At 38.3% G+C, this 24964-nt stretch overlaps 1 protein-coding gene across 1 annotated transcript in view; it reads left to right on the top strand.

The window, feature by feature from the left end:
- The window catches only part of LOC131667616 (protein unc-79 homolog), a gene marked incomplete at its 3' end in the record, with an annotated part of 3688809 nt that overhangs the window by 3548137 nt on the left and 115708 nt on the right, over positions 1 to 24964 (top strand). The window contains exon 37 of the mRNA XM_058941149.1: positions 3440 to 3691. Coding sequence (XP_058797132.1) covers positions 3440 to 3691 — 252 coding nt within the window. The remainder of the gene's footprint in view (positions 1 to 3439; positions 3692 to 24964) is intronic.

The following is a 24964-nucleotide window of genomic DNA, read 5'->3' on the forward strand; positions in this document are numbered from 1 at the left end:
ACGCGTTCTCTTCCATCTGTCTTCTTTCTTCACTTTTCTCTTTTCATTAATCTAATCATCTTTATAAGAGAGAGGCTGTAGATTCTTAGTGGGGTGCACCGCGCGGCCTCAGCTCGTTCGAGTAATCGAACTTCCTCTTCAATCCCCTTTCAAATTTCCAATGCTCGAAGAAATTGGGGCAGTTGTTCGACCTTGAAATGGCCGACAGATTGCCCCCGCTGTAAAAGCGGATTCCCTACTTCGTCGGGAACGGGCTGTCATGCTTGCTGCATGGCCGCTCGTCGTAGCGATGCAGCATGGCAAAGTACTGCGGGATCAAGTTCCCATTAGCCGCGTAGTAGGTGTCAGGGTCATCCTGTGTCTGTTTGGTAGCCTCAGCTCGTTGTTGTTTACACCAGGCCCCCCGGTCCTCTTGTCGTCCGCTACTGGCCTGGCCTAGAGCGGGGCGATTCACCGCTGAGGCATGGCCTAGTTGATGAGAGGGGTTCAGTAGGGTCTACGCTTCGAGATTTAGCTTGTCGATGCGGCGTTGGAGGGCAAGGAGCTCTTGGTGTCTTTTTTCTTGTTCCGCTGCAAGGCGAGTACTCTCCTCCTGGGCTGCTTTCGCTTCCTCCCAGCGAGCTGCAACTTCTACTAGGAAAGCCTTCTCGAGCTCCCTTTCTACTTTTCGTACGAAATACCGCTGGTCATAGGCCCTGACGTGGATGTCAGAGTGCTCCAGGAACCTCCTAGAAGGCCTGGTACTCGACGGGCTGGGCGGCTATTCTAACATCACGTGCACTGCATACCATCTTTTCTATGGCATCCCATTGCCGCGCCTACACGGCTGCTCCTTCTTTCTCACAGACCGATGCCTCTGAGGATGATGAAAGGTCCTCGAAGGCCATCAAAGTTCTTCCTGCTGAGGTAACAAATGGAGCATTTGTGATTCCTTCTTGGCCTTGCTTTTCTGCTCCTAGCAGCGAAGGAGATTGGCTATGTTAGGCGTTACCATAGGTAGTACGCGACGTTACGGGTCTCCTAGGGACTGGAGTTTCTGGGCCATCTAGGCCTGAACGCCTGTCATGATTGGGCTGGTCCTTCCAAAGCCAAGGTGATCCTCTCTGGCTCTTTCACTTTTTGCACCCTCTGTAATTTAACGTGGTAACGAATGTAAATGAAAAGTAAAGAAGCGAGGACGCAACGGCAGTAAAGTGGTTAGTCTAATCATATGGCAAAGCAAAACAAAGAATTGTGTATACATATTTAAGCTGTCTAAACATATCAAAATAGCCAGAAGTCAGGAGGTCAACAACTTGAATTGAGCTGACATCATTTTCCTAAGGTGTAAGCGTCGAGGCTATGTCACGATCGGTGGGGGGGGGGATAGCCCTCTTTGAGCCTAGTCGTCGGCCTCACTGGCGCATCGCCACTGTTGGTTTTACCAAGGTTTGGCTTTTGTCTAACTGAACTGAGGTGTCAGGTGTTGGTGAGGACCGTGGAACCAACACTGACTCAGCGACTATTGTCTGCTCCGCTTGTAAATCAGTCTTGCTTTCGACCTCGCCATCAGAAGCAGTTTCTTTGTCCAGAGATTTCCTTTCCGGGTATTGCTCGGAGTCATAGCAAGGCTTTAAATCTCAGACAGCCAGTTTTCCTATATTAGCTCCATCTTCGTTTTGGAGTTGATATGAGTTCATACCAAGATGAGCCTTTATGATAAAGGGCCTGTGACACTAATGATTAAATTTACAAGCGCGTTTCGGGGAATTATCTTTTTAACAACTCTCACGAGCCATGCAAGGGCCCGTGCACAAGCGCCGTGTCACAAATTATTTAAAGGGGAAGGTAAATAAGGCTCTTTCGCTCCTCTGAACGGTGACGATGGACCTCGTCACTAAGTTGGCGTTTTGTGCGTTGATTCGAGAAGAACGGAATAACGGGCATACACAATGATCATTCCCGATATTATTTAACAATATTTATTCTCCAACGTTTAACAATTAAAAAGAGCGACGTAGCGGGTTTATGCGTCGTCCTCTGCGGCAGCGTGCCTTTGCTCATGCGGACAAACGCCGGGGGCACGTTACAATAACTGAGAGGACTTCAAAGGAGGAACTGACAAATCGCCTTGTTCGCCGATTTCGCTTTGCTCGCGGATGATCGCAAGCACCTCGCCGATGCGTCGCGCATTCGCAAATAGAGAGAGAGAGAAAGAGAGAGAGACGACCTGACCTGGCGAAGGCTGCTGGCAGGAAATTCAGTAGCCAGCTTGGATGCGTAGTAAGAATGCGCGTAACTAGTGACCTTTTGTTTCAGCCGTTTAGCCCTCGAAAATTGATAAAAGTGGCCAAGTCGACGTGAAGAGCGCAATAAAGGAAGCGAGCAACATTTAATGAGAGAGCGCGCACACAATGTGCAGATTTAGGCAGGCATACGACGCACAACCGATAAGAGCTGACTCGTATACCGTCTAATAAGTACGTCAAAAGGGAATGAGAGAGAGCGAGCCGGTGACTGCTAAGAGGCCACAGCCGGTATTTGGTTAGAGATCTTTCGCTCGCTCTTTTCTTTGATGAGAATTATTCATTGCGAGAGAGCATTTTTTTCCTCTACAAGTTCAATAATCGTTTGCCATGATCGACGTGGCAACGTCAATTTATGCTTACCTTTTTTGTCTCGAAAACAGTGAAGTTTAAGCCAGATTGTTTGATCAATTTGCTGATATCCATGCGAATCAACGAGTTCTACGTAGCAGAGTCGGACATCCCCAGGGGAAGCGAGTCAACTGCATTTTCCAATCAGCACAGCATAAGAGGTCAAGTCTTTTTTCTCTCTCTAACAAGTTGCTTCTCTCTCTCTCTCTCTCTCTCTGTATTATAGCTGTCCGTCAGAGACCATAAGTTACAAAAAAATAGTAATTTAGCAAGGCGTCCATTCATCGGCTATCTTAACGATTTGCGATAAAAGTAGCGGCTCTTGGTTAGGTATCGGATTATCAAGGCTTTGACTCGCCGAGCCATTCACTCCTTCTTTCGCGGTAGATTTAATTTGCAATATTTAGTAGATGGATGAGTTAAGTTTGTTTAGTAGGTTTTATAAGAGTTATGATGAGTTTTGATTTAAGTTTAATAAATAAGATTTGAGTTTATTATTAAATGAGATTGAGGGTATTAAATTTAAACGGTTGTGTGTAATTATTTATCAGCCATTTCTCCCAACCCTTCCCTCTCGAATGCTAAGAGCAAAAGCGTCTCTCTTATTATCTTTATTAAATTGGTCGCAAAGCTGCGCTTCGTTACATAAACATTCATTTCAAACATCTCGTATTAAATAATGACTACATTTACTATCACATATAAACAGACTTATTTCAATCCGCTCAAAAATTTACAAATTAATTAAAACATATGATTTTGTATGTGAGTGATTTGTATAATATTATCTACTATATTTACAGAGTCTTATTGCGAAAAAAAATTTGCCAAACGAAAATCTCACAACCATTCTGAGTAATATATCAAACTACTTAGAATGTCTACCGTTAGAAGCTGGTTTAGGTTCTGGAACATCAACATGGAGTGGGCTCTTAATACAGTTTGAAGGACTTTTCCGACGGCTTGTTATTGTTTTACCAGCATTGAATAATTTTACTCCTCTATTAAAAATAATGATTTCAATATTAAAAGTTCCTGGTATGCAACCACCAAAGGTATGTATATGTTTTCATATATATCTATGAATCCACCTTTCCTTTTAATTTTATAAGATTAAATCTCTCAATTGTATTAAATTTTTTTAATTTCTCCCTTGATATGTTATTATTATGGTATCAATTAAATGTTGTACTAAATTAATCCAAATTAATTATTAGAAAATCGACTAGATATTTTAATCATTGTAAAAAATCTTCAAAGTAGAGAAAACAACGATTTTTCCTTATCTTTGGTGTTTGTCGAATTACGTACTATGAATATAGCCTACTATGATGTAAAGAAAATACATTCTTTGTAAATTTTCACTTATTTATAGCTTATGTATTTAATTGTTATTACTTAATCAGAACATTTAAATTGATTAAACTATATTAAAAAGTCTAAATTTTATATCTTTTGTTTAATATACCCGAATTAGAATTTGATAAAATTAGTATTTGTAATCTAATTCAATAGAATTGAATAACATAAATGATTGATAATAGTGCATCCAAAGGAATCATTGAGCTTTTGTTCAAAAGCTGATTCTACAAAAAAAAACTTAAGAATTTATATGAATTTTTAATAGCATATAAATAAATATCAATATAAAATAATCTATCGAATCGAAAATAATATTGTTGTAAATGTGACTTAACATAAAATATTCTGTTTTTTTCAGTATAATCACACACACACACACACACACACACACACACACACACACACACACACACATGATGATATATGTGTATGAAAGGTTCCGAGGATATAGATCCTGCAATAGAGAGGTTCTGCGAATATTTGTCGATTTCGAAAACGTCCCCGAAAGGGTATCGTACAGACAATTAGTTTAGAGGACTTTTTGATTTTACTAAAGTAAAGAAAAATGGTTTCGAGGACTTTTTGATTTTACTTTTGAATGGTTCCGAGAACCTTTATGAAATAAATGACTAAATTAAAGAATCCAACGTTACATGTTAAGAAGATATTTGAGCTCTAACTCTTAATAATAAAAAAGTGGGAAAAAAGTCATAATATCACTATTAAATATAGCACATAGAGCAATCATTTCGTTTTCAACATATAAATTACAAAAGCGGTTTGATATAAAAGTGTCTTACTTTTCATAAAATTACGCCATTTAATATTTCGTATTAGGCGAATTTAAATATATTAAGAATTTAATTTTTTCTTTCGAGCCATGCAAATCAGCCAATCGCATTCAATCAAGGTTTCGCTTTCAAGAATTGCTTAGCTAAGAAAAAATCCCAATTTATGTAATTCTTTGGAAGTGAATTCTTCCCTTGACAGCTTTGAAATTATACAGCTTCGAGGTATCCTATACAGTATAAAAGCTTATCGGTAAGCTTTCTAACTTTTCACATAAAGTATAATGATTTTGGGAATTTGAGAATCGTTTTACCGAAGAGATTCTCGGATTCATTAGGGATCTAGAAAATGATTTGCTGTTGGTAAAGGTTTGAAGCTACGAGCCTTAAGTAATAGACTATATACAAAAAAAATTTATGAGTTAAATAGTAGCATTATACTCTTCCTATAAATGATCCATATGGTATCCCGTTTCAAGCAGAGGTTGGTCTTAAGAATTTAATTTTTTTTTAGAAGCTTGTCAATCGGTCCATCAAATTCACGCGCCGGTTTTCTTATTAACAAAAGCTTTGCTGAGAAGATCACCAAATTTTTCTAGGTCCTGGAAACTGAATTCTTGCCGGTATAGATTTGAAGGTACACTGCTTCAAAAATAGACTACACATTGGAAAAAGTAGTGGCTTTCTACTCTTCTGATAAGTTAAACCACGTAATATTCCATTTAAGGCAAAGTTTGAATTAAGCATTTAATAATTCTTTAGAAGATGGTCAATCGGTGTATCTAATTCACGGAAGGATTTACTTTACAAGAATTGCTTTGCTCAGGTGACCGAATTTGTCTAGGTCCTGGTAACTGATTTCTGGCCGGTATAGGTTTGAAGCTACACTACTTGACAAATATACTATACAGTAGAAAAACATATCAGTAAAGTAGTGCCTTTACACTCTACCTATAAGTGATCCATGTAGTATCCCGTTTTAAGCTGAGGTTAGTATTAAAAATTTAATTATTTTTTAGAAGCTTGCTAATCGGTATATGAAATTCACATTTTACTATTTTTGCTTCCTCAAAGAAGAAGCCTTAAACGTTGATCTAACTTTTTTGTTTAATTTCATCTGTTCTTTTTTAGTTCTTATATTTTTATTTATTTATTTTTTCTGTTTTTGGTTTTGATCAATTTTGGTGCGTATTATTTATTTCTAATAATATTTTTCAGATTTTTAAAATGTTAGCATTTGGCAATAACACAATTATTGTTATTATACTCGTATAAGTATGATGAAAAGCATTTAAAGAAAACGTGATGCTCGCGTTTATACCTATAATAAACCTGATCCTCGCGTTTACGACGACGGACGCCGGCCGTGGAGCAAGAATCGAGAGAGAGAAAGAGAGTTTCAGGAAATAACCCGTTAAATATCCAGCAGTGCTCGAGGTGATGGTTCAACGATGATGATTATTCGAAAAAGTTCGTAGATCCAGCTCTTGGTGCAGCTCGGCAATTTTCTAAGTCGTTGTTCTTTTTTTCAGACACTTTTGGTACGTATCACTCTTCCTCTTGCCGACACATGACTTGCCCGCTTTCTCGCTCATTAGCCTACTTGACGCTGCATAAAGCAACGCATTCTCACGTCACTTTTCCATGCCCACACCGGTCGAAAACGCTAGTTTCACGCAGTCTTTTGGCACGCAACGCTTAGGCATGCATCGACGTTATCCCTCTCTCTCTCTCTCTCTCTCTCTCTCTCTCTCTCTCTCTCTCTCTCTCTATACTCTCCTATACAGGGTGTCCCATTTTAAAGGAACCACCCCGAAATTTTCGACGGTTGGCGTTGTACAAAAAAATTGCTCAGACAACAGTTGTTTGGGACAATGGGGGCAACCTTTCTGTGAAATCCGATTTGACCTTGAGATTTATCTTCAAAGTCATTTGAAGGTCAAAGTCATTTTTTGAATAGGAACCCATATTTTTGATCCCGGATTCGGAAAGAGCGGAAAATTCTACGTATCGATAACGTATTATGTGTGGGATATGGTTAATCCCCCCCCCCGCCTACGGTCATGTAGGGGTCAAATTTATGATTTTCTTCATCTATGCACAGGGATGATCGGGCAAGGGTAAGGTTAATTGTAATAACCCAATAACTCCAATACCCAATAATTCGATAACCCCAATAACCCCAATAACCCAATAACCAAGAGATATTTTGAATAAGGACCCCCATTTTTTATCCCGGATTCGAAATGAGCGGGAAATTCTACGTTTAGATAAAGTATTATGTTGGTGGAGCGGTTCATCCCCTCATCCCACCGCGGCAAGGGTGAGGTTAACAAGGTATTGATTATCAGCCAGTGAAGGCAAGGTATTGATTACCCAGCCAGTGAAGGCAAGGTATTGATTACCCAGCTAATGAAGGCAAGGTGGGAATGCTCAGCCAATCAAGACAAGACGTTGACTACAGATAGAGTTATGGTCAAGATTGTAACACAAACATTTATCTCATAAGATGTTCAAAAATACCCCCGTTCAAATTTATGCAGTGTTGAATTCTACGTTTAAAATTTTCAACTGTGGACATCAAAACGTGACGCGGAATAGCTCTGCAAGCTTGTATGATGTGTTGCATCATATCTTGCCGTGTTGTTGGTTGCTGTGCATAAACATTTTTCAAATAGCCCCATAAAAAGAAATCTGGACTTGTCAGATCTGGTGATCTTGGACACCACTCAGTAATGTTCTGCCAATGCCTATCCATCGTCTTCGGTATCGTTGGTTCAAGAAGTGACGAACCATTAGTGATCGATGACACGGTACACCATTCTGTTGAAGCCATAATCGTCTTCTGGTTTCCAAGTCTACATCTTCCAATAATTCTGGTAATTCATTCTGCAGGAAATCAAGATATGCTGCGCCGTTGACATTCCCATCGAAAAAATAAGGTCCTATCAGATAACCATTTATTATATCGCACCAAACTACGAGGCTCCATCTATGCTGATTATCAACATGACGTACCCAATGAGGGTTCTGGATAGACCAATAATGACTATTATGGCGATTGAGTTGCCCATTACCATGAAATGTAGCTTCGTCCGAAAACATGACGTATCTGAAAAATTCAGGATCTTCACGAATCCTTGCTTGTGCCCAATTGCAGAATTCGAGTCTGCAGCGGAGATCATCTGGCATCAAAGCTTGAGTCAAAGTTATGTGATACGGATAAAATCTGTACAGCCGCAAAAATCTAGCGGCTGTTGATCTTGGGATACCAGTACGTCTCTGAATTTCACGAAACGAGATATGATGATCCAAATCAACCATTACTAAAACGACGAGAATTCGTGGATCATCGTTGTTCGGCATCATAATGCGACGACGATTTCTGCGTATTCGGGGTCGACGTCTCTCTCGTTGCTCGATGATTCGGATTCTCACGTGGTTCGGGTAGTGAAGCCTCCCTGGGTAATTTTGGCGATAATACCTTGCCGCAGCACGATATCGGCCTTGACATGCCCCGAGAGATAACAGAATATCAACAATTTCGTTTCTCGAATAATCCGGCATATTCCCTCCTTTTAAGTCGACTAAGAAAATTACATTTGAACTATCCTGAGAAGGACTGTTCGCGAATCACTATTGTCATAAACAATACTAAAAAAGTGTTATTAAACAATTTAGTTGAAACTTTGTAGGCTTGTCCGGAATTACACCAGAAAAAAGAATGGAAATAACATGTTATCCCACAAAATGGAAAATGACACTTCTCATGAAGGCTTTGAATACATGAAGTCGACTTTGAAAATCAACCTGAAGTTTAAGCTCAAGGTTACTGTTGTTTGACCCTACAATTTTTTTGGGATATTGGGGTTATTGAATTATTGGGGTTATCGGGTTATTGGATTATTGGGTTATTTGGGTTATCGAGTTATTGGGTTATTACAATTAGCCTTACTCTTACCCGATCATCCCTGTGCATAGATGAAGAAAATCATAAATTTGACCCCTACATGACCTTAGGCGAGCCGGGGGGGGGGGGGGGGGGGTAACGGCACCCCACACATAATACGTTATCTTTACGTAGAATTTTCCGCTCTTTCCGAAACCGAGATCAAAAATATGGGTTCCTATTCAAAAAATGATTTTGACCTTCAAATGACCTCGAAAATAAATCTCAAGGTCAAATCGGATTTCACAGAAAGGTTGCCCCCATTGCCGCAAACAACTGTTGTCTGAACAATTTTTTTGTACAACGCCAATCGTCGAAAATTTCGGGGTGGTTCCTTTAAAATGGGACACCCTGTATTATCAATTAATTGCTACTCGAAATAAAAAAATTAATCTTTATATAAACACACGAATGTTATGATGATGATTGTGTGAATAATGAAAAGTAACTAGCAGTTCATCCAAAATAATATTTCGAACCAATAACTAGTTACAGTGGGCCGTATGATCAATTATATCTACCCTCACCGTAGGAAAAGAGACCACACAGCATCAGGGCATTAATAAAAGGTTAATTAATAATACTCTCCACATTGTTAATTATGCGAATATAATTGTTTAATAATAATCTTAGAAGGATACTGTCTCTCGGATAAAAATAATTATCCGGAGATGATCCAAACTAACAAGGAGATCGCTAACCTTGTGGGTCACGGATTTTGAGGAAACTTTCAACACACTTTTTTTAGTAGAAAATATTGCATACCTGTCTCTTAGTTTCTCTGAATAGGATTTTCTTTACCAATTATCCATATATATTCATTTTTCTCTCTTTGGCCGACGTAACGGATACTATGTTATTTTTAAGGACTACAAAAAGTTATTTCAAAATGTGTGATACATGTTTTCAATGAATTTTTTTACGTAGAATACAATGATGCTATTAGATTTATCATAAAATTTACCTTATTAAGCGCTAAAAGCCAAAAACTGAATTTCTTAGTGAATTTTAGTGGTTTTTTTTGTCGTTTTTTGCTTCTAGCGCTTGACAGAATAGGTTTTACGATAAATCTACTAGAACCATCGTATTCGACATAGGAAAATACATCGACAACTTATATCATACTTTTGGAAATAACTTTTTGTAGACCTTAAAGTAATACCCAACGTTCCTTGTCCGTGATCGACGAACATCGAAGACATTGATTTTATGCCAGTCTCTCACGACAACTCAAAATTTTATTCAAAACTTGTAATACGTGTTTTCAATGTTCGTCTTTATATCACTAAAGTAAGAATAGGAAACGAATATGGAAGCTTTAGCGATGAAAAAAATTTTCAAAACCATTAAAATTATCATTAAAATACGTTGTTTACGCTTCACAATGTAAATTATTCCAATTCATTGAAAATAAGGGTTTCTTCACGTTAGATAAACTAAGAAATAAAACACTGTTTCAATTCAATTATGTACAATTTATGTATATTTCTATTCTGAAAATGGATTATGTACAATATTTGCAGTAGTTTCTACTATCGAAATTAGTAGTTGATCGTCAGACCAACTACAATCAGAATCTTTGAAAATCGATTGGTAAAATTGATCACTCAGCTGTTTAGGTTAGAATTCTAAAATCGAACGTTATTAAAATAATTATATTCTTTAATTTTCCTCTGTTGTGCAATATTAGAAATTAAATCTATGGTGTGAGGAATATCCCAAAAAATAAATCACAACTACAAAACTTCCAAACTAATTCAACGTTTCGCCATTTAGTTCATGGACTCTTCAGGAATAAATTTCAAAATGCTTTCTAAACATTGTCAAAATGAATTTTCTTACAGTGAAACTGAAATTGTCAACTGTTAAAATTAGAGTCCTTTCTAAATCATGCATCGTGATATACGCAATTGACTCTAATTTTATCAATTAACAATTTCAGTTTCACTGAAAGAAAATTCATTTTGACAATGTTTAGAAAGCGTTTTGAAATTTATTCCTGAAGAGGCCATGAACTAAATGACGAATCGTTGAATTAGTTTGGAAGTTTTGTAATTGTGATTTATTTTTTGGGATATTCCTCACACCATAGATTTAATTTCTAATAAGATAATTATAATTTTGATACTGACAAATACACACACACACACACACACATGTATATATATATATAGTAACGGGGTGTGAATTCTGTTTTATTTTTATCGTCTCGCCCGACGCGCAATCGTACCGGAATGCGCGCGGTGAAATCGAAATAATTGAGTCTATTAACTAACCGGAGAGCAGGAGAGGACAGGTGTTAGTCAACCAACTTACTAACAATCACAACAATACATTAACGTTTTAACCACACATGAGCTAGTTTATTCTCTATGTAATCTACAATATGCTTGGCCCGCGTGTTTACGTTTATACGGTGCGCGTGACAATCTTACGCATCGCCAGTTCGTTCACAATCTCTCGTTCGCGAAATTCGTTTGCATGCTCGCTACCGATTTTCTCGTAATCGCCGGTGTGAGGAGAAAATTAATATGTGCGGTTGATTAACAAAAATGGTGACGCGAAGCTGGCTAGCTTACCTTGCGTGAACAATCGCACTATCAGGCGGAGAAAATCAGTATCGCCTCTGGTATCTCAGGTTGCCGTCTCTCCTAATTGGAAAAGAAAGATCTTCTCCATCGTCCTGTGTGTGGGTGGATGGATTCCACGACCTCGTGGTTGGTCTATAATGGCGATATCATCGCTCACTCCGAATGGCAACAACAATGGAAGTTATCGATAGACTCGCCTCCGCACTCATTTGAATAACCATATTCGCGTACGTGTTGATCAGGCTCCTGTGTGCTTCTGAATTCTAGGATGGCTAATCCTCGACTGGTTCTTCTACCTTCAAGGTTTCACTTCTTTCCTCGTTTCCGTTATTAAATTGGGAACAGTACTTTTTACTGTACGCCAGCAATCCACATTCAATACACTTGAGTGGTTTGGAGAAATCTTTTTCCGGCTTTCGAGGAGCTTCTTGCTTTTGAGGGCGCACAGTGGGACTTTTTAAAAAAATTTTGTTCAAAAACGAATATCTCATGAAGGAATATAGATAGCGAGACAAACTCCACGGGATTTTATAGCTTAACTAATGTAGAATAGGAGAAAACTATCCCGGAATTAATCATTTGACCCTTTCCCCCTTAAAATCATGGTCAAATTTATATTTTTTCCGAAAATTTGCAGTTTTTTCTATTTCGTCACTTCAAATATTCAATTTTTTGACAATGACGTAACGTATTTTTGTAGTATTTAGAACGAGGAATCCGAATCCATCATTAGAATTTCGGTAAAGTATATTGGGTTATTGGATCCCCAATCAGATCTTCATGATCTTTTTGATCATGGTCATCGACAATAATGTAAATCTGTTTGCTTGCAATAATAACATCAAACGATTCATAATTAAGCCAAATGACCCTCGATCCAAATAAAACAGAATAGTTGTAAGTCAATTATCAATTTCTTCAAGTGAAACAGAACAGAAGACATGTAAGTGAAATGAAACAGAGACAAATTGGATGATTATGAGTAAATATACTTCAATAGTCGTAATAGTCAACCACTGGGGCGGAATTCTGAATTGTCTTGTCTTGTGTTGTCTTCTGTTGTCTAATTGTCTCGTCTGAATACTCTGAAATTTGGGAGGGTAATTCAAAGTTATTTTTCAGATTTTTGATTATTTAAATAAATGAGTAATAATAATCAATTCGAAAGTCATAGAATTAATTTATACAACTCTAAAGTTGCAAAGTAATTAAATTCTGAGTAATACGTGCCAAATAAAAGATTATAAACTTTTCCGGAAAAATGTGTCGATAAAGAGGGAAGTAAAAAATGCCGCATTACTTATTTTTATTCGGCCCGAATTACTCAGAATTTCATTACTTTGCAACTTTAGCCTTGGATAAATTAATTCGATGACTTCCGAATTGATTATTATTACTCAAATATTTAAATAATCAAAAATCTGAAAAATAATTTTGAATTACTCTCCCAAATTTCAGAGTATTCAGACGACACAATTAGACAACAGAAGACAACACAAGACAAGACAATTCAGAATTCCGCTCCAGTGGTTGACTATTACGACTATTGAAGTATATTTACACATAATCATCCAATTTGTCTCTGCTTCATTTCACTTACATGTCTTCTGTTCTGTTTCACTTGAAGAAATTGATACTTGACTTACAACTGTTCTGTTTTATTTGGATCGAGGGTCATTTGGGTTAATTACACAGGCCAACAAGGTTTCAGAACCAGACACCAGACATAGTACACTCGAAGGATTTTGGTGCGCTGAATCCAAATCCGAGCTCAGAATTGCGCCAGCACGTCAGGATTTTGTGATGATTTTTTTATGTCTTTATCCAGCAGAGATACGTCTTTACCCAGCGTCAATTGAAATGCGCCATTTATCAATTGATTTATACTGAAGTATGAAAAATCTTGATTTTTTTTGCAATCTTCAGTAGTAGGAAAAACTTACACTGGCATATAAAGGTCTACCATTGTACTAATTTACGGCGAATCTAGCTGAATTTATTAGATGCACTCTAAAATGGCAGCTATAAATTTAGGGCAGGCTAAGGCAGATGGTTATGACCTAAATGCACTGAAAATCCTATAACTCTAGAAACAGCGATAGATTAACTTAAGTGCGCTATAACCTGCAAGCTCAAAACGATGACAGGATTGCCTATGTGCGCTATAACCTACACTCAGCTTAAAACCACGACAAGTTAACCTAAGCGCTCTATGACCCGCGAGAGGTTAAGCTAAGTGCGTTATAATACGCGGCTGGTTGACTCAAGTGCGCTATAACCTGCAAGCTCAAAATCACGGCAAGTTAACCTAAATTCGCTATAACCTGCTACAGGTTAATTTAAGCACGCATAATCCGCAACAGGTATATTGAGTACGATATAACTTGCAAACTAGAATCCACGACAGTATAACCTAGATGCGCAGTAACCTTCGAGCTATAGACCACTACAGGTGAACTTACGTTCGCTATGATCTGCGTGCGCTAAACTCACAACAGGTTAAACTAAATGCAGTGAACAGTGAGGGTCAAGCACAAGACAAATTAATTTAAGTGGACCGTAATCCATAGCATTTCAACCTAAGCTCCAATGTAGTTAGAGAGGTTACACTAAGAAGCTGACAATCTTTAGAATGTATATTCTTAAATCTATAACCGCCAATTCTGTGATGTTATGCTTTCTTTTTGTGAAAACGTTGGCGCTTCATTTCAAACGATCGTTGAAGAGATTTATGTTTGTGACTAGTAGGGTCATTATCATCCCTTTTCAATGACCAGCAGTAGTCGGCCATTATTTTTTCGTCCCACCTTCCTTGGTAGTGTTGTTCCTTTTGTTTAAAGTCTTGGTGAAATCGTTCACCCATCTCCTCACTATATGCTCCAAGATTTTCTGGGAAATAGTCCAAATGAGAATGATGGAAGTGTATTTTAAGGCTCATTAGACAACCCATTTTTCGGAAATTCTGTAACATGTTGGACACAATAGTTTCAAACTGCGGGTCTCGATTATTGCCTAAAAATTTTTCTGTAACATCTTTGAAGCTAAGCCAAGCATTCTTTTCAACGAGAGTCATGGTTTCGATAAATGTATCATCTTTCATGAGTTTTCGTATATCAGGCCCAACGAAAATGCCTTCCTTAATTTTTGCATCACTCAATTTCGGAAATGTGACTTTCAAATGATTGAAACATTTACCTTCTTTATTCAAGGCTTTCACAAACTGTTTCATTAAACCTAATTTGATGTGAAGTGGTGGCAGTAATACTCTCTCTCTCTATCAACAAGACCTAGTAGGCGACATTATGAGAACCTATTTTCCATTCTGATCTTGTGCGCCATTTTTTTGTTACCCAATGCTTATCTCTTGCACGGCTGTCCCAAAGGCAGAGGAAACACGGAAATTTGGTATTTCCCGATTGCAAGCCAACTATAAGATTTATCATCTTAAAGTCACCACAAACAAACCAATTGTGAGTCTTGTAATTTATTTTTTCCAATAGAAATTGAAAACTATTGTATGATTCTTTTAGTGCAGTTGAGTGACCTACAGGAAGTGCCGCATTCTCATTTCCGTTGTGTAGTAACACAGCTTTGAGACTTTGTGTGGAAGAATCAATGAAGAGACGCCAGTTTTCTGGCTTCTACAAATCTTGGATATACAAGTTAACCAATTCTTCGATGTTATTACGGTACACCATAACATCCTCCATTGTAAAGTACTTTATGAACGCCTCTTCTCGGTTTCTGTAAATTGACACTTTTGTTCCAGGTAATAATAGCTTCCTTTCTTGGAGTCTTGAAGCACAGAGTTCAGCTTTATCCTTTGGAAGATTGAGGTCTCGAATAAAATCATCTAACGAACTTTGGTCAAAAAGCTTAGGACTCTCGTCATCAGAACTATCTTCAAAAGTGACATCTTCAGTTGTATCAATATCCATCGGTTCAACTTTTGCCGAACCAACTTCTTTTCCGAGTTTACTTACTTTTCCTACTTCGGCTGGTATTATACTCGCTACCGCAGGGTAGATGATTTTATTTGAATTTTGTTTATTTAAACCCGTTGTATTACATAAGCAGAAGTAACAATCAGTTTCATGGTCCTTGATCTCACGCCAGATGGTCGGTTCAATAACAGTCATATTGCTGCTATTATCATCCCACTTCAACATAGCAAGTCCTCAAGAATTACAAATTGAAGATGGTACCCATGTCTTATCTAAATTGTCGATCGGAACCTTATAACATTTCTTATATAGAGTTTTAATTGATTCATTAATCGATCGTCGATAAGAAGTTGTTTCAAACTTCCCGCAAACATAACAAAATGTATCAAATTTTCTTGCACAAGGGCTTCTGGAACTCATTTTTCTTATAATAAATAACAAAGAGGATAAAAAATGTTCTTATGATAAATATTCTTATAATAAATAAAGTAGAAGAAAATAAGATAATAGCATTTACAGGAAATTCAACCGTTAGCCCGCGACTCAAACGTGATCTCTAACACGGAAGGATTAGCATGTCACAAAATCAGTTATCTCAGCTTTCACCTATCTCAGCTTCAGCATACAATCATACATTTCAAGTTACGTAATATTCTACATCATCTATCTACAGAATTTCAAAAACGAATGAAAGATTTCACGGTTTTTTATACCGCTGATCGTATCGGATATCAGATTTTCAAAACTTATTTTATTCAAGCAATTTGTTTAAACAAATTTTTGCACAATTGAATATTTTTGCAAGTTGCACCTCATTTCCATGGTTTTAGGGGTCACTGATTACGAGTTTGATGTCAGATTTGTACATTTAAATTTATTTAAACAAATTATTTAAATTTTTAATTCTAATATTTGTCTATCTGTCACAGGTCGACAAACTTCAGAACCAAAAACTATACATAACGCACCCGAAGAATTTCGATACGCTAAATCCAAATCCCAGCTTAGAATTGCGCCACCACGTCAGTATTCTGAGATATTCTAGAAGGCTATAATCTGCCTGGCCATAACCCTAAATCTGTTAACCCAAAAACCCCCGACCCCTTAACTTGTAACTGCCCCCTTAACCTTAAATCCGTTAACCTTGTAGCCCTGAAATCTGTGATGTTATAACCCTCGATGCCGTTACGCAAATCCCTTAATGCCTGAGCCCAGTAATTTGCGCCACAAAGAATCTAGGGCTATGGTATCGCAGGTTACAGGATTCTGAGGTGAAGAAATTCAGGGTTAAATTGGCAGGTTTTATTGCCGCGCTTGTTATAACCTTCTTGGGTTAAAATATTTGTGGTTAAGGGGACGGGGATTATTGCATTGAAGGTCACAGGGCTCGGGGGTTAAGGGATTTAGTGTTAAGTGGGCAAGGTTTATTGCCCCGCAGGTTACAATGCTCCAAGATCAGGGATTTCAGTTATAATAGTCGAAATTCATTGCGTTGCCGTATAAACCAATTGATAAGTAGTACATTTCAATTGACGATAAAAGAAGACATAAACTAAAGATTGTTAGTGCTTTTGTACGATAAGAATTGCTTTTTAGATGCCGTTGTCAATTTTGCATGAAAAAAATTATTCGCAATGTTATAAGGTACCGTATATAGCCAAAAAAAATTGATTTTCGCACTTTCAGGTTAGGATATCTCAAAATCCTGACGTATTAGCGCAATTCTGAGCTCGGATTTGGATTCAGCGCACCAAAATACTTCGGGTGTACTATGTCTGGTCACTCGTTCTGGTGTGTCGCAATATAAACAAATTCATAGGTGTTAAATTTCAAACGACGATATCTACATTACCAAAAGACATAAAAACAAAAATCGGTAGTGCATTTTGTAGGCCAAGAGTTGTTCTTTCAGATGCCGTTATCAGTTTTGCATGAAATAATTTATTCACAATGTTATAAAGTACCGAATATAGCCAAAATACGTGGTTTTTGCACTTTTAGGTGGTTAGGATATCTCAAAATCCTGACGTGCTTGCGCAATTCTGAGCTCGGATTTGGATTCAGCGCATCAAAATCCTTCGAATATATTATGTCTGGTCTCTGGTTCTTTGTCAAATTTTGTTGGCCTGTGTTATGAATCGTTTGATGTTATTATTGCAAGCAAACAGATTTACATTATTGTCGATGACCATGATCAAAAAGATCATGAAGATCTGATTGGGGATCCAATAACCCAATATACTTTACCGAAATTCTAATGATGGATTCGGATTCCTCGTTCTAAATACTACAAAAATACGTTACGTCATTGTCAAAAAAGTGAATATTTGAAGTGAAGAAAGAGAAAAAACTGCAAATTTTCGGAAAAATTATAAATTTGACCTTGAATTTAAGGGGGAAAGGGACAAATGATTAATTCCGGGATAGTTTTCTCCTATTCTACATTAGTTAAGGTATAAAATCCCGTGGAGTTTGTCTCGCTATCTATATTCCTTCATGAGATATCCGTTTTTGAACAAAATTTTTTTAAAAAGTCCTACTGTGTGGCGGTCCTCCGAGGTGGAGTTTCTCCTAACAAAATTGTGCTTCATCCCTTCTGATACTTCTTTGAGGCGTCGCCCCCGTTGGCGTCGGTGTATAGACGACCTGGTGTGTTACCTTCTCCAGCACTTTCTCAATACGATCTAACCAATCACTAATCTCTGGCTTATCGCTGGATATTGCTGCTACTTTGCTCTTGCGGCCCTTGCTTCCATCGGTATGAGGATGGTATGCTAACTCCGGGTATAGAGTCGACTGGGGGTCAGGTACCACCTGTTCTACCTTTCTTTGGTTCAAGGTGTTCGGTGCCGCCGTAGCTAACGTATTCAGAACGTGTATGGAATTTACTTCAGCCCTACGCACTTGGCTCTGAATATCTATGAGAAGGTTAGCGTGTAATAGATTTAATTGGCGTTAATATGCCATCGATGGATTCAGTCGTATCACATTAGGCCCATCGTGTTGGTAATGTATACGTTAACCGGTTTATCTGGGCCCTGATATCGACTTTGCACTTCCTTCATCAGTCGTTGTTGCTGTTGCACGCTGGTTCCAAACCATGCCCGTGTGTCTGCTTCAAATTCAGCGTAGAAGAGCCATTCTTCTTTCATTACCTCGTACCAGGTAAGTACCTCGTATCACCCCGTGGGCCTCTGTCCGGGTCCAGTTACACTTATGCCAACGGTTTTTCCAATCCTCAAAGCACTTCTCATAAGCACTTTTCGGTATAGCCTTGAGCTCTTTCAGCGATGCAGTCTTTATCTCTTCAATCGTTGCAAATCTCCGTCCTTTCATAGGTCTCTTTAGTTTTGGGAACAAGAAAAAGTCACATGGGACCAAATCCGGTGAATATGGTGACAGAGGCATGATTGTGGTGTTGTTTTTGGCCAAAAAATCTCTCACAAGCAAAGATGAGTGAGCAGGGGCATTATCGTGATGCAAAAGCCATGAATTGTTTTTCCATAATTCTGGGCGTTTTCTTCGTATTGCTTCTCGCAAACAGTGCATAACTTCAAGATAATACTGTTTATTGATCGTACGTCCATATGGTAAGAACTCCTGATGCACCACGCCATGGTAATCGAAGAAAACAGTGAGCAAAACTTTGACATTTGATCGAATTGGCGTGCTTTTTTCGATCTTGGCTCATCTGAGCTCTTCCATCGGGACGATTGGACTTTGGTTTCGATATCATAACCATATACCCATGATTCGTCACCAGTTATGACCCTTTTGAGTAAATCTGGGTCGTCGTTGACGTCATTCAACAGTTCTTGAGCGATGCTCATGCGACGGTTCTTTTGGTCAAAATTTAGCAATTTCGGAACAAACTTCGCTGACACACGTCTCATGCCCAAAACGTTAGAAAAAATTTCATGGCACGAACCAAGCGATATACCAACATCCTCAGCAACTTCTATGATAGTGATTCGACGATTTTCCAGAACAATTTTCTTCACTGCTTGAACGTTTTCATCAGTTGTTGACGTGCTTGGGCGTCCAGAGCGAGGCTCGTCATTGGCATCTTCCCGGCCATCTTGGAAGAGTTTGTACCACTCGTAAACATTTTTTTTACTCAGAACTGTTTCACCGTATGCCACCGTCAACATTTCAAGTGTTTCGGAGCACTTAATTTTATTTTTTACATAAAATTTGATGCAAATCCTTTGATCCATATTTTTCGATAGCAAGAAATCACCGAGCACGCAAAACACTTATAACCTTTACGCCTCTCACAACTAAACAAAAAATGCTATACACTTAAAATTTGGTACATATGTTCGAAAAGAGTGTACCAACATAACAAAACAAAAAAATCGATAATCGAATGTACGTTGCCCGTGAAATTTGAAAAGTCACCTTACTTTTTGAACACACCTCGTACTTATTCTGGCGGTTAAGTCATCAAGTTGGCTCTCAATATTGCTGCAATTACTGTATATCTTGTCTAACACCTTTGATAGACTTGATACGTTGACTCTTAGCGAGTCTAGCAGCTCGAGCTTCTTCGCATTCTCACTGGACCGGAAAATGAGGTCCTGAATCATTACGGAGAACGCAGGCGGAAGTTGGAATTGGCTGCCATCATTAGCTGTTATTGTAATATTTTTATTACTATCTCCGTTTCCGCCATTGTTTAATACATCCGCAATATTTATCGCTGTTTCTTGTACCCGCGATATGACTTCTGTATTTTACATAAACTGAGTTAACTGGTGCTCTCCTTCTTCTTCAGATGCTGTATGTTTAGCGCAGATGAACGTAATCAGTTCTGATCGTAGGGCTGCCCTTTTTGCTGGGTTGCTGTTTTGGTTGCCAAGTTCGACGAAATCTGCTGCTGAGTAGTCGCCTAGCAACCAATTTTGCAATCGTCCAGCTCGCGAGAGCTTACTCCCGTTTTTCCTTAGCTTCAATTGCTCAAGATACTCGTTAATTTTTTCGTCTTAAAGCGACAATACTCAGTTTTCAACTTCCTTTTGAGTGTTTTCCATTTTAATTTATTAATTATATCGCGCTTTGTTTTATTATTGCCGCGATTAATTTTATTAATGGATTACACACTTCCTTTAAGGACAATGCGAGTGCGAGTGCTACAATTAATTCTTTTATAAACAGAAAATTTAGTTTCTACTAGCCAACGAAAGGCTCAGAACAAGTTATTTACTATCGCAGTAGCCGAAAAACTCTTTAGCTCGCTATTGCGCAATGCAATAATCCTGCCTATCAGGCGCACTAACTGTTTGCTAGCGCGGCTGTGTTGGTTAGTTTCTAAATTAATACAGCGAGTATATATCTGCGCAATCACCAATAATCTCAGTTAGCAATACTCGAAAGATATAACTACATTGAAATCAAAACGAAAGAAAACATTTGAGTTGTGTTAATTTTGTTTTGAATGTTGCCGTTGTTAGTCTTTTCCCTGGGCCAACGGGTACAATATTGTAATTCTTCGGCAATTTTCAAAACCTATTGATGATTGCGAGGTAACTTATAAAGAGTCGTTCGTTCGCACTCGCACGTACTTACACTGAATGTTTATAAATAATCGTCGCGGCGGGCCTTCGCGAGTTAGATTATAGTTTGCTTTGTTTTCTATGTGGCATGCGTTCAAAGTGTGCACAATACTTTGATTGCCACCTGGGTTGTTGGTTGACTAAGCGCATGGTCAATGTCTAAAGGAACCTACATTTTGAACAATCATAAACGCTGCAGATTTTTTTACGTTGGGCGCTAGGTAACGGGTTGTGAATTCCGTTTTATTTTTATCGTTACGCCCGACGCGCAATCGTATCGGAATACGCGCGGCGAAATCGAAATAATTATGTCTATTAACTAACCGGAGAGCAGGAGAGGACAGTTGTTAGTCAACCAACTTACTAACAATCACAACAATACATTAACGTTTTAACCACACATGAGCTAGTTTATTCTCTATGTAATCTACAATACGCTTGGCCCGCGTGTTTACGTTTATACGGTGCACGCGACAATCTTACGCATCGCCAGTTCGTTGACAATCTCTCGTTCGCGAAATTCGTTTGCATGCTCGCTACCGATTTTTTCGTAATCACAAATACTCCAGGGAAGCTGTCACACTTGGGGTGACCAGGAAATCTGATATGAAGCGGTAGCCGGCTATCAGCTGTGCCAGGCTGCTGCGCACCTTCGACGACACCCTGACAGCGACACACACTGCTGTTGACCACTGGCGACCATCCAAATACGTGAGAATGGACTGCGTGGAATGGAGCGAGATGGACTGACTGAACGAGGGCGAGCGAGATGGACATCATATGAAAGCGAACGATCATACTAAGATAAGACGGAAGACGAATTTGAAACGAAATTTAAATTGGCGCTAAAAATTGACCATGCGTAATAGACTATACTGAATAACATATATGACGACTTACACATTAGACTAAGGTTAACAAGTATGCGTGAGTTACATGTAAATTTGAAATAAAGTGAGTTAGGAGAGCTCTACTGAAGTCATGTAATGCCTAAGCCAATAAAAGAGCGGTTTCTTTCGAATCGATTTCAGCCCTCATCATAGTTGTGATTAAGAGTGGGAGTAAAAATTATACATGCGATGAAACATCTTATAAACCAAGTGAGGGAATAAATCAGGCCAAGCGATTACGAAGTTTTGCGAGGATTAGACGGCGCATCTAACATCCGAATGACAATTTAGAACAATGACAAATTTTGTGCGCCGAGGAAGGGAAGAGAAACGATTTTCAGAGAAGCCGTGCCGCGTATCATCCATTTTGCCGTTGTTAGTAGCCGAGTGTGGTCTAGTGATGTGGAGAATTGAGCCGCTGACTAGCCGAACAGAGATTTGTATTGAGAGGATCCGACGCGAAATAAAGTAAAGTACCACTGTAGTTGTCGCGATAATTGGTGTACTTTGCGTTCGGAAATCGTGTGTATAGAAAATCGGGACACATGGATCCGTCGCTTATTTTATCGTTATTTAATTTTCAACCGCATTCAGAAAATAAGACCTAGTTAGAAATGTGAGTGCTCGAGTGAGTTAACGGTTTTCCCGACTTTTTAGATGGATCCAAGCATTCCGACGAAACTAACTCGCTAGGTGAATTATAAAGGTATCAGAAATAATTGTCCGTTTTGCCAAAAATTCCGCTCGCATCCTACCCTAGAACTTAGAGTTGCTTACGAGAGCTAGCTAAGCCAACATTGGATTCGCACGGACAATGAGTACGATCGAGCGTTTAAGTACAACCGCGTCGTTTTATGAAGGACAACTCGGCCGTTGAACACCGGAAATCTCCAACCCCTGTCGCAATCGATAAGCGTTGTTGTAAAATCTACGGCGTTTTTCCAACTCCAATTTCCGACAGCTGCTACGGTTTGGCATCCGATTAACAAATCAGGAAGACGAGTCGTCGACGGCCATTAGGTGGCAAGACTTTGGCTCATGGTTTACCCCCCACCCCCCTACGAATTCCCCCTTCATATACTTTACTATGTAGACAAATTAGCGTTCAGACAAAAAGGAGACGCGTTCACCAAAAATGTTTAAGATCATGTATTCGTGCTAGAGTGCCTATGTTAAAATAAGAAAATAGATGATCTCAGATAAGTTTTCTATTTATTATTATTGCATTATTTATAGTTACAATTATTTTTTCAAAAATTTTTATAATACAGGTAGAAGACTAATCAGTCTATACGAGGTCACTAGTTCCTTTAGTTTGGGTTTAGGAATTAAAATAATCTCTACCATTTTCTGTTGAAAAGGAAAATACAAATACAGACGAAGATATGTATTAAAAATAATTATTGAATATCTTATTGTTATAGCAGATAGCTATTTAATAATTTTTCCTGTACTATTATGGAAACCGGATGCTTTTTTGTACTTTATATTTTTGATAATGAATAATATTTTCTTTATTTTCACTGCTGCAATTGGGGTACTATCTTGGACGTTCAGGTCTTCTAATAAGGTGTCCTCTTCTTTTTTGGTGATTCTTCTTTATTAAGGTTTGAGTACTACGTATAAATAATTGGCAAACGTATTAATATTTTCCTTGTCTGATCTAGTCTATTGGCCACAAGGTTTTCTGATAGGTGGAATAAATAATGTTGATCTATTAAGTCTCTTAGTAGCTTTCGATAATACAGTAATCTGCTGGTAACTTGGTAGCTTTCAATAATGCAGTAATGAGTAATTTGTTGAACTCAGTTCTCTAAATTTCTTTTGCCTTTGTGAGTTTTTTTCTTAATATAGTAATTTCTTTGATTCTTTCATTGTTTTATTTGGTTTTGTTTTATCTTGGCTCGACCTTAGTAATCGACCTTAATAATTGTTTTACGTTCATTTGTACAGATATTTTATTTCAAGTGAATTGTTTAGATTTTTTAATATTTACAATAGTAGATATTTTACCTAGAGCTTTAGTTAAGAGTAAGTTGAACGTTTTAATACCGTTTTTTATTTCATTGTCTGAATTGAGACGTATTTCACATGTAAGACTTTCATTAATAGAAAGAGAATATTTTTTTCAACTCGTTTTCGTGTAGATGTTGACTGTCGTACTTACTTACAATTTTAATGTCATTCATACTAGCGAGTAGTCTGATATTAAGTCTAATCATGACTAAATTCCGAAATTTTTGCATTTATGTCTTTTGCATAAGTCTGGTAGCTTATTTAAATCTGTTGGCCAGTACGTAGGTTGTCCAGTAGACATTCGGATGCAGTTATTTTTACGTACTGTTTCATATAGTACTTTATCTCTCGGGTGCGGTTTGTGATCTTGATCCCCATCATGGGTACTTCGCATTATCATCTCCATCCTGCTATAAATCGATTTTCTAGTGAATGAAAGAAGTTTGACCAAATTTTCTTCGTTATTGTTTTATTTGGAGGACAGTATACAGCTGACACTATTATTCGGCCTATGTTGTTATTTCTGATTAAACTGGTCATTTGCATTTATATTTCACTAGTGCATGTGTGTACGAAATGATATTTGTGTAGAAAACATGTAAGAAGGCTACCCCGTTTACCTGACATCGGAGAAAGGGCGCTAGAGCATCTGGGAGTCTGGTCCACATGCGCGACAGGCGAACCAAACAAAGCGTGCGCATGGATAGCCTGAGGACGAGCGGTCCAAGCAATTAAGAGCGATTATGACCGTAATTTAAAACACATGTCGAGTCGCTTAAGGAAATATGTTGCATTAATATATCGCGTTAGTTTAAGAAAAAGATGTTTAAGTGTAGGAGGAGAGCGGGTTGATCGTCCGGTCTGATATAGCGTGAATGGAAAAACTTGTTGAACTCGCTTGCGCTCTCGGTCCGATCCATTAACGTGGGCGTGTGCCGGGTGCACATCGTCGCCGTGAAGCCACAACTTGCAGCTTCAAGAAATTAGTTCTTGAAGGCTGCAGATCTCTCTGGAAGATTATCTCCTTGATATGCAAGTCATATGTTTACGGGCAGGGTAGGCTTCGTGTCGAATCTGAGTCCGGAGGCTGGCGAGCAGGGGCGCAAGCAGTAACGAAAGTAGTAGAAAACAAAGGCGAGAATACATTGCACATGTTACGGTATCAGGTATAAATATAGCTTGCGAAGACGCGTTCAACTCAGTCCACGGCAAACTTTGACAAGGACAGTCACA

This window comes from Phymastichus coffea, unplaced genomic scaffold, assembly GCF_024137745.1.
Source record: "Phymastichus coffea isolate CEN01 unplaced genomic scaffold, Cenicafe_Pcof_1.1 PCOF00005, whole genome shotgun sequence".
NCBI classification, from domain to species: Eukaryota; Metazoa; Arthropoda; class Insecta; order Hymenoptera; family Eulophidae; genus Phymastichus; species Phymastichus coffea.